Source organism: Astatotilapia calliptera, chromosome 7 (assembly GCF_900246225.1).
Source record: "Astatotilapia calliptera chromosome 7, fAstCal1.2, whole genome shotgun sequence".
In the NCBI taxonomy this organism is placed as follows: domain Eukaryota; kingdom Metazoa; phylum Chordata; class Actinopteri; order Cichliformes; family Cichlidae; genus Astatotilapia; species Astatotilapia calliptera.
The window spans coordinates 48864572-48876416 of NC_039308.1; the positions used below are offsets into that span (position 1 = coordinate 48864572).

At 40.0% G+C, this 11845-nt stretch overlaps 1 protein-coding gene across 1 annotated transcript in view; it reads left to right on the forward strand.

Moving 5' to 3' along the window:
* fbln1 (fibulin 1) overlaps nt 1-9059 on the forward strand; it is a 32058-nt gene extending 22999 nt beyond the window's left edge. The window contains exon 17 of the mRNA XM_026175304.1: nt 8499-9059. Coding sequence (XP_026031089.1) covers nt 8499-8638 — 140 coding nt within the window. The 3' untranslated portion in view covers nt 8639-9059. The remainder of the gene's footprint in view (nt 1-8498) is intronic.
* The last annotated feature ends 2786 nt before the right edge of the window (nt 9060-11845 follow it).

Sequence of the window (11845 nt, forward strand, 5' to 3'; positions counted from 1 at the left end):
ACACTGGCTCGGTGGCTTCAGCTGGAAGCACGAGCGTGGTTTGAGGTGTTAATAAAATGCTGGTAGTTCCCTTGTTTGATTGTCTACCAGCGAACTATCATCCAAGAATGGTCATGCTTTTTCTATCACCACGTATCAAGGCCAGCTCAGAGAGCATGGAAGCGTTCTTTTGACTTTAACTGTTACTGAGAAGGCTTCTCTTCATGTGACCGCTTTAACTATAAGTAACTATACATTCAGCCACAGCTCTTATGCTATGCAATCTCCACTTTCAGTTGACACAGCCAAACCCCTGACCAGGATCCTTGTGTGTAAATCCAATGTACAACACAATCAGTAGCCAACCATTGAATGAACCAGTCACCACACATTTAGTCATGCCTTGGATTTGTTCAAATGACTCCTCTTCATGAGTAATTATTTGTCATGGAAGGATTTTAATGTGCCATTAATCATTGCTGTCTGCATTTCTTCTTCTTTTAAGTTGGAAAAACAGATTTTATTGTGTAGTATTGATGTTTATCTTGCTGGATGGCAACAGATTACGTAATGACTTTGTTTATGAATCACAGCCATGATGTAGAGAATCTGTGAGTTTGAGACGCTGGGGCTAAATTCCATTCCAGTTTGAAAGGCAGGTGGAAATATGCCTTAGTGGTTTATACGATGTCCAGAGATAAATATCTTTCGCACTCCCATTGGCACGATGTTGGCAGCAAGCGAGGTAGCCATGGACAAAGCGCCTCTGTGCAGGTAGTCGTGGTCTTCGATGCTGCCGTCCACAGTGACTGGCGGAATGTGAACCTTCTGTGTGAGACATGACCGCCTCTGAGCCAGTGAAGCCTGCAGCTCTAGCTTGTGGCTGTTGCTGGTGAGAAGCTGAGGACAGCTGTGGAGATAAGCAGACAACACGCCGCTCTGCTTCGAGCGAGGCTGTTATTTGGCTGGATCTTTACACGGCCCACCAGAGTGCGCCAAGCCCACGAAGAATCCCTGTCGGGAGATTACAGTATGGCTAATCAAAACACGTTCTCCTCCACACAGTAATCCCACAATCAAACACACAGCGCTCCGCTCGGGTGGTCCACCGCATTCAAATGTACTGATGAAGAGATAGCGATGCAGCAATGTCAAGCTCGCACAGACATTCTGCGTACCCAGTCAGTAAGTCAAGTTACCAAGACACTGGTGTGAACACATATAGTACACATTGCTCGCAATAAAACTGTCGCAATAATTCATTATGATACACTTATCTCCCGTGCTTTGGTGATCCATTTAATTTACACTCATCATTACTCTTTGCTTTCCAGCACTGTGTTTTTAAGAAAAACCAACTGTGTTTAGTTAACCACTCAATTCCCAAAATTAATGCCTGTTTTTAATCCACGCTCATGATGTGACTTGCCCAGATAGATAGCAAAGTGCGCTAAAAGCTCATGAACACGCTGTATACTTCAGTTCTAATGCATAATAAAGTGCAATGATTTAAAATGCAAACAGGGCAGTTTTTCCTCACATACGCTTTTATCCATTTAGTCTACATTCAAGTCTATTTTATGCCCCTGAGCTATGGTTTTTCGCTTTGAAAGGTCAGTTGTAATGTAGTGCAAAGGTTGTGGTAAAGATAATGGTGCATGTTATGTCATCTCAGCTGCTCTGGCCCACAACTGCTAAAACAGAAAGTCCAAGAAAAGAACCAACCAGTTCCCTAAGGCCACTTCAGTGATGTCACAGCCCATGCGTGCCACTGTCCAACAGTGAATCACTGTTAATTGGCCTTAAAATACCAAGCCACACAGACATGGATGGGGTATACATGGGTCCCACTCCCTCTTTGGAGTGGTCAGAGTTGTGTTTGGACAGCCTGACCTGAGTGGCCATCAGTGCACCAGTCAGAAGATAAATACAAAGTCAGACCCTGAGGGGTCTGTACGCTGTCTTCGTACAGTTGATTATCCTGCTGCGCCGGGACATTTGAATGTATTATATTTCAGCCAAACTGAAGGGTTATCAAAACTGAAATTGCTTGTTTTACTAATGGGGTAACAAGGGAGCTAGTTAGCAATTTCTTTGGCTTGCCTTCGAGTTTTTATGGAGAAAACCTTTCAGGCAGTAAAAAAGAGTTATTGAAAAAGAAACCACTCTTTGCTCTGTTTATACAAATGCCAGCAGCTGTGAATCAGTAAGAGATGCACTTGGTACATCAGTGAGAGATCCGGATGATCTCACAGTTACTACAGTGAGGGTGCTCAAGAATGTCCTCCAGTACCCTCTTTGTATACTGGAACTTTGTACAGCACCTGGATGCTCTCCAGGGGTTTCACTGCAGTGAGCATGCATAGCGCCACAACCAGCATGTCATTATACAATACTGCGGTGAAGCCAATGCATACTTTTCATTTGTCTCTGGTGTTAAACCCGTTCATTTTGGATTTTGTCATACACTTCCTTGCTGAGTTGTAGAAACCAGAAAACCCCGAAATTGTACTGTTTACATGTAACCCTTCAATATTGCAGACCTCGTGGCCATGAAGGATGACAAATGCCTCCTGGCATTTGCTTCACTTTGTTTTGGGGGCAGCGTCTCTGCTACTACTATGTGTTTATTTAGGACTGTTTTCTTCATGGGAGGCTACTTTATTGTGTGGTGGGATGCTTCTGGGGAGTGGACAAACTGTACAGCTGTTAGGGTTTAGTGTGATGGTGGCTGTTAAAAACCAGTGGGGTCACCTTTGCACCCTGCGGCAGATACTTCAAAGAATTGGAAAGACACCACAAACTTTTCCGGCATTACTTTGCAACTTTGCAACCCAGTCACAGGGCATGCTGTCAGCTGTAGAGGTTTGAAAACCTTCCCGTCTTTATTTATATGAATCTCAGGTGGCATTGCAGCAAATCAAAGTCAACCTGTTATGTGGATGTTGGCCCTTTGCCTTATAGCTTGGAAGAAATGTTAAAGATGCGTATGTGGTTGTGGTTTCACCTCAGGTTCGCTGTGAGTGCGTTGAGGCCCAGCTGTTAGCTGATGCTTTGCCTTCACTGAGGATACCACTGTGCTTTTGATGGGAAGCTCACGGAAACACAAAGTCATCATGTTGGGATTTCGCTGAGGTTTCCGAGAGGTCATGTAAAATGACTATGGTATCACGCTACTTCGTGCAGAGTTGGGCGCTTAAGCCCACAGTATAATGACATAATGACCCTTTCTTGTCCTCAAGGTTCACAAAAAATAGTTCACATGAGGTGTGCAAGATAACTGTGGCACATCTTATATAGATGAACATATATAGGATTAAAAGAAATTCCAAAATCTGAAGCGAGGCACCCTGAACCATGGTTCATGTTTCTTTTCAAATGCTCTGAGAAAACTGAAGGATTTGGACGAGCCATTGCAAAAATTCCGGACAGCACACTTTTGCACTCTGCATGTGCTAATTAGACCACAAACAAATTTACAAAACTCTAATGGGGCCGACACACATACCACATAGCCTTGTTTAGATGCCCTAAATAAATTTTAGTTTAGTTTAGTCTCTGTGTTTTTGTTATTTATTTATGTGGTAAGATTTTTTTTGTTTTACTTTTCACGGAAACCATCCTCTGGAGTTTTAATGGAAAACTTAACCTCAGCTGGCCCTGATTATAAGTGTTTAGCCGTAATTAGATATAGGCCACAATTAATGCAATAATAACATTTTTTAAAAATGCCCTTAATGTGGACTTAAACCCATCTGTCCTTGCGGTGGTCCATATTGTGCTCATAACAACTTACTCATCTTCATTGCATGATTGCTCATCCCAGGACGGAAGCTTTTGATCAGATCTCGTTTGATTTAAGCAAATGAGCAAAGAATGAACCTTTGCACTGATTAACTCCACTGGCGTTGCATGCCATCTCAGCTGGCTTATGTCTGAAAATAATTTTCCGACTCAAAATCCAATCTCTTTTTCCATGTCAGTTATTTTCTTAATATTGCAGCTGTTGTTAGGTTTAAGAAAAGGTTAGTTCTCTCTGACAACGCTAATGGTTTGGAAACAATAAAATCTCAGACCCGGGCCCCTTTAGTGTCACTACGCAACAGAATCCCAAAACACCAAAACAAGGGGCAACCCTGGTAGAAGTGGGCCCCATTCCACACTTCTCCAAGTGCTTATCACCAGAATCTGCTGGAATCTGTTGTGTGCCCACATTCCTGGCTCGGAGAAGGACAAGAGAGCAAAATAAAGTGACAGAGAGAAGGAGAGACGCCAGTCTAAGTTCCTATAGCTTGCCCCTCCCAGAGTTAAAGATCGATTCCTGGAGAAATGCCTCCATGGCTGTATCGCGTGACTGCAACTGCTCCCCTCCATCAAACACATGGGACTCATTTAGCCTTGTGGGCCACAGTGATGGTGCCACAAACGCCAGCCCCCCTCAGGAAGGGAAGAGAAGGGAGGGAAAAAAAGGCGAATATGTGAGTGGGGGGCCATCATACAATGCCAGTGTCCCACAGGACCCAGTGCATGGCTCATAATGGATCATCATTTGCCCTGTAGTGAATGACAACCAAATGGATTTTACTGCCTTTTTTTTTTTTACAAGTACCACAGGAAAGAGCCTCATAATTCATAGTGATCTAGGCAGTGATCTGTCATTTTGATCCATGCTGAGTTAAACTCTTGAGTCATCCTACTAAAGGCTTTAACATGTTACTGACTCAGATGAGTATGAGAAGCAGAAGTAAATGGGGAAAAAGAAAGAGGGCGGCTGAAGGTGTGATAGGAGGACAGTGTGGTGATTGTGCTGCCTGACTATACCACCGATAGCTGTTCAAACAGGCCAGAGCTGAAATGTCCCCAGCCCTCTGCAGAGAAAAGTCTGTTGACAGCTTGTGTAAACACTGGCATTTTTCCCCCCTCTAATCGCATGTTCACTTAAAAAGAGCACCCAATGAATTCCATGGGGATTCAGTAATGCTCTGTTGCAGTATGTTTATTCTTCCATCTGTTTTACCATGATATCACTGTGTCTTCTGTTTATGGGGTTGTTCATTGGCAGATCTTTGGCTCATTAACAGCAAAGGTTATTTGAAACTCATCTAAATTGATCAGCTGATGCCAAAAAAGTAGGGAAACGCATTTTAAGCAATAAATACTATTCAGTATTCATTGATGATTACTTCACTGTTCTTTAAAGATCGACCCAACTTCCAGCCTCCACTCTATTCTCAATGACATAGTTTTGATAGAGTTGTGATATGTTAGCTTTGCGTGCGGTGGTTTGAACTGTGCCTCATTTTACTTTGTTATTCAGAACTTTTCATTTGCTATAGTGATCTTTAACTATACATATTTGTTTCTACAGTAGCATCTATTACCATCACGGTGTCTGGTAGTTAACATGCTCTGTTTTTAATAGGTTTGCTGGTCAATATCTAGGCCAAAATCTCAAGACAGAAAACAAGTCACATATACACTTTATAATTTATTAATCGTTGCATTGTGAGAGAAAAGGAGGGAGAGAACATAGAATCTCTGCATATTCAGTTTGACTTTTTGTTTTGAGTTGACAGGCCTGATTGCACAGACAGTGAAGAATAGAGCTAAAAAACTCCCAAATCTGTTGCTCAAAAGCCTGATTAATGAACAGTTAAATATTTCCTACTGAAGAAACAACTATTGATTCATCCCTTTTTTGTGGATGGATCAATAGATCTCAGTCAGTGGATGGTAAAACATAAGGTATACCCTAGACGTTAACAATCTAGCACACTGGACTGTGGGCAGAAATTTTTTACTACATTTTACTACAGGGAATAGTGTACACCATTAGTAGAAAATGCACTAGCTGGTTTGAAATATATTTATCTGATAGATTCCCATTTTTTTGTATAAAAAAGTCTTCTTCACAAATGAAATCTAGTCATGGAGTTCCACAAGGTTTTGTGCTGGGTCCAATAGTTTTCATTTAATACATAAAACCTTTAGCAGATATAAAAAAAATACTACAAAGTTTGTGTCGTTCAAATGATAGTCATCTTTGTTAATGAAGCCAAACGGCACAAATCAATTATTTAAACTGCAGACATGTCTTAATCACACAGGAAGTGATTTGCAGTGATGGGGTGAGCCCCAGATAGTAGATACTTAATGATATTCTCTGACTGCGAGTCCCAACAAAAAATTAACCACTGGCAATGCAAACTGAGTGAGTCCTGAATTAAAACTTTCTCAATTTGAAGGGAAGGAGTTGAACCCACTACCTGTGAGAGCAAATAATATCATTGATTAACACATGACAGTTGATTGACTTATACATTAGAGGGTTATATAACCAGGGAACCACAGAATTGCTTCCTGTGTACATGTCCCTTTAAAAAACATAAAAACCTGTGTTGTTTTAAAGTTATAAATCCAGACAAATTAACAAAGTTTTATACTACTGTGAGGAATCTTGGAGTCATTTTTGTATAGGATATGACACATTAATCAAATATCTAGGTCTGCCTCCTTTCGTCTACACAGTTTTGCTAAAATTTGGAAAATCCTGCTGTAATACTACTCTTTCTAGGCAGGACTATTGTAATTCCTTATCATCAGGATATTTTAAAGATCCAAAGTACCCCAGTGAGAGCACTACTAGAAGGAAAGATTATACATCTCACATACTGTATTAGCTTCTCTTCACTGACTTACTGTTAAATCCTTTTTGTTACATATAAAGTCCTGAATGATCCTACCTTAAAGACCTCATAGTATTATACTATCCCAATAGACCACTTCAATTTCAGGCTGCTGGCTTACTAATGTTTCCTAGACTTTCCAAGAGTAGAATGGGAGGCAGTTTTCAACTGTTCGCCCTGTGTCCCATGGAACCAGCTTCCAGTTTGCATTTGGGAAAGACACAAGTCAAGTCAAGTGGCTTTATTGTCATTCCAACCACGTGCAGTGGTACAGTACACAGTGAAATGAGATAACGTTCCTCCAAACCATGGTGCCACATATGACATATAACAGACAATAAGCACCGGAGTACTTAAGGTGCAATGTGAAAAAATTGCAAACAAAACAAAACAAAGACAGTGCAACACCATACAGAACAGAATGATACAGACACAAGACAGTGCAGACACAACAGTGCAATAGAAATGTGCAAAAGTCTGAGAAGTATGCAAAAAGCAACTTGATGTATGAAGGTGTGCGTGCTCAGGATGCTCTCTATAGTCCCTCTGTAGAAGGTGGTGAGAATGGATGGTGGGAGATGGGCTTTTCTCAGCTTCTGTGGGAAATAGAGATGCTGTTGGGCCTTCTTAGTTATGGAGCTGGTATTGAGGGGCCAGGGGAGGTTCTCCCCCAGGTGGACACCAAGGAATTTGGTGCTCTTGACAACTCTTCACCAGTCCATTAGCTGTTGCACCTCCTCTCTGTATTCTGACTTGTTCTTGCTGATGAGACCCACCACAGTCGTGTCATTGTTGAACTTGATGATGTGGTTCGAATTGTGCATTGCTGCACAGTTGTGAGCAGAGTTAACTGTACTTTTAAATTAGGTTTAAGACTTTGATTTTTGATAAAAACCTATGGGTTAGAAACTTAAAGGTTTAGTCTGCTAAGGGACTTCCCTCAGCTTTCAGGTTCTACCCTCACCCCTGAACAAGTCATGACAGATGGCTGGCCCTCCTTGATCATGGTTCCACCACATGTCTCTTCCTGTTAAAAGGGAGTTCCTCCTTCCTACACTTGCCAAGTATTTGCTCATAGGGGATTGTCTGATTGTTGGGTTTTCTCTATAATAATATTATAGGGTCTTTATCTTACAATATAAAGCATCCTTGAGACAACTGTTTTTGTAAATTAGTAGTTTATAAATTCAATTTTGATTAAACTTCATGTCCTAAGACTCTAGATGTGTATAACCATAGTATGCTGCAAATTCAGTTATTGAAGTTGGAAGAAAATAAGCTTGAAACTCAAAAATATGTTCTAAGCTATTATGCAACCTGTCTAGACAGATAATTTAAGGATATGCAAGACTGACAGAGCTATCAGACATGTGAAATTAACGACTGAAGAATGGCTAGTTAAAGCAAGCTGTGACTAGCTTGTGACTACATGTTACTGTCTTTTCACTTTTGCTGGTAAATTACAAATACAATCACAAACTGTCCTTAATTGTAGTGAGGTAAGAGCAAACACTTTGATCCTCAACACTATAAACCCAAACTATCCAGAGCTAGATATCACTAGGGTGAACAAAGAAACCATATTTAAAACACACAGAACTACATTAATAATGACAAAAAGACTCCACAATGACAACAGTTTCTTTGAGGAAAATTATTCTGACTGATTGTAGTTCCTTAAGCTAACCAACTCTCAAGCTTCTGAACAAAATAATTCTTTTTTTGTTTATTGAGATTATTGAGACATGTCATGATACAACAAGTAGTCTTGCTTAGCACGGATCTACACATTTAGCCATACTACTTTTTCTCATTCATCTTTGTCTTTTCCAGGTATTGTTCGCCAGGTGAAGCCTCTGATTGGTCCAGCGATGACAGTACTCAAGCTATCTATGCGCAACCTGACAATTCAGGGCGACTCTGGCCATAACATCGTCAACGTCCATGTGTTTGTCTCAGAGTTTTGGTTCTGAAAATGTCAAGATTTTACCAACAATCACAATATAAGACATCCATTGTCAACACTGTACACATTGGTTTTGTTATATCAATGGACATATCAGTGTTGAGGTTTTAATGTTATGTGTTGACTATGGAATTGCTTTTGACTGTTGCTGAGATGAAATGCTCCTAGCTGCTTCTGAAAAGAGCAATACACTTTGTTTTGATGACAAGCTCAGCATTATGTGCACAAATATGAAGAAACTTTATATTTTAAAAAGACTTTTTTAATTGAACGTGCATGCATTTGGAGAGGCCCTTAAAGGATATGGGGATTACATTCAGCCATACTCTTTTCATGATGTTTAAGCCTCTGTTTTTAAAACACCTAGCTTTCCTTTCCTACTGTGCACAAACTTTTTTAAAGGAATAAACATTATTTTTTTTGTTACAGTATTTGTTATATCTGTTGTTTTTTCCTGATAACATTTGAAGACCAAAATTGTTTGTTATTTTAACAGCTTTGGTTCAGTCCTTTTTCCTATCCTTCATCATGTTTGGCATTGACATACCCAACACAGTTTTAATGTAAAACAAGGTATGCAATGCAAAGTAATTTCAAATTGCTTTACTACCTTAAAATAGTATACCAACTGTAGTATAAATATTATTTGGGCTCATGTCATTCAAAGGCTCACTACTGGCTGTTTTAATACAAGTAATCCATAAATGTTAAGATCTCAGAAACAGATGTAAAGACTGAAATAAAATATATTATAAGGCAGAATTCACACATGGAGATGAAATTGACAACAGTATAAAGATGTCAGGATTTACAAGCTAAAACTGGAATTAAACAAAACAAAAAAATTCAAACCTTGTATCCTGATGGCTCAGAATAGTGAAGAAATATTTTAAATGTAAGCATATGTGAAATGTATTTTTATCACATTAGTGATCCTTTATAATTTTGCCTAGAGTGCCATCGTCATTACAAGTACTAAAGTTGATTTTGAGCATTCAGACATATCAGTACTTGTGATCTTTTTGCAGTTTAGAAGTTGGGAAATGTAAGATTTTCCTACATGGCAAAGTAACAATAGGAAACAAGGTGATAGCAACACTTAAAGGCCAGAGTCACTTGAACCCATGTAACTGTATTTTTAATTGTGCCTGACAAATTATGTTTAAACCAGATATTCCCTCTTCAGACAATACTAAGGATGTTGGGATGGGTGAGAGGCTCATCTCAGACAGAAAAAAGCTGAATATGTGTAAGCGACAGTCCAGCTATCAGACTGCAATGTGGCCAGGGCCAGTTAAAGACTTCAAAGAAAACAGAGGATGGGGCACATCAGGATCTAAAGTCTGTGATAGATTTTAAGGCTCTACTGAAGGGGAGGAGGGGGAATCCTCTTCAGAGGAAATAGAGGGCAGCAGGTTAATCTTGTGGTCAACATGAAAAGAAAGAAGAAATGCAGTGTGCCTGTGGATGTGAGTGCATGTGCATGTGCACAACATTAAGCTATACTCTGAGCAAATGGTTAATGCATGCATTGTAACTGTTTTATTTCTGGATGACATATAAGTGAGTAGCCTGACTTTTTTTTGTATGGCCTTATTTGGAGAAGAGGTGGGAATAGCTGGAAGTAAATGATGAAACAATGTGAACTGCTGTGATGACAGATGATAATAGATGTCCACATGTTCGGCTTTTCTATAGTGCATACCAAAATCCACAAAAAACCACACACACACATTGTAAGGATGTAAACAGCTGGAAACGAACAGCAAAAAGCTGTATAGTCAGACTGTGTGGGAGGACATTACCCAGAAAAGGCCTGGCTTGCTCTGAAGCTCCACTGTAAGAAAGACTGGGGCAGCAGTCCCTAGCAAAGTTACCAAACCACATACATGTGTGGGGACAAATGAGCAAATATCTTCTGCCAAATTCTTCATCCCAAGCCAAGAAGGAGCTGCTTGCAATGGAGACCTACGGTATGACTAAACCAAGTGGGCTTGAGTAGACGTAATGGCAGGAGAGCAGACCGGTGTGTGTCTGCACTGTTTGTTTGTGTACTCTACTGTGGCACAATGGCGGTCAGAGCTCTCAATACAAGTGGTCATGGTGGTGTCTGGCTCAGAGAAGACAGGGTATGGGGCTGATGGGAGTCTAGCGCAGGGGCTGGTGTGGCAGGCTGATCCCAGACAGAGACCAGAGGACCTCTGCAGGCACGTGCTCAGCCGACTCCTGCACTCACCCACTCCCTCTTTTTCCTGGCGTCCTACAACAGCTCTGACCGCAACACATGTTATAGGATATAAGTGAGCTCTTTTAATACATTTGTGGGTATTTATTTTTTTCCTCTATTTTACAAACCACCGTTCCTCTTTGCCATAAACACAAAAATGTTTCTTTTAGGTGGGCACTACCAACTTGCTATGCTTCCCCCCCGTCCCTCAGATGTTCATCTCTTTAGAACATTTTCTATTCACAGAGATAATGAGTTAATAACAACTGTAATGTAATTGTAAATTAACTGTATTTAATTGATGCATATTTTAATCCAATCTTAGCTCAAGTTTTATCTGTAACAGTTTTAAATATGCAAAAGCCAAAAATGAATTACAGTTATCTACCTCTATTGATAAGAACTTATTTCTAAATATGTCACATGAATTTGCCAAGTGGTGTTTCTTGTGAGTCCAATAGATGGCAGACACATACAACACAACACTGCACAGTCAGGGAATCCTACAAAGATCCTTGAGTAAATGTCACCTTGCATTAAAATGTCAGAAACAACCAACTAACTGCATCTTTTTTCTATCTTTCAGCTAAAAGTCAAACAAAAATAGTGTACTTAAACCTATGTCCATCTTTCCTAAATATATACCACGTGAAATTGATTGTGAGTGTTGCATTAAACAAACCCACTGTGAGAGTCTTACATGACTAAAAAACAAACAAAGCTATAGGATCATAAATGACTGGTTCCACAGCAAATTACCTACTTTATACTGTTTTTGTGATATACTTACTTCTCTTTAAATCAGTTCAATCTTTTGAGTTTTAATGTGATAGACATTTGACCAATTATAAATGGGGCCCCACCTTGACCCAAAAGAAAAACACAAAGCACAGATGTGTGCCCTTACATAAATTACAGATTGTAAATGTAACCATTTATAACCGCTACTGAACTCAAACTGTTGCCAGATTATACAGTAGATCAATC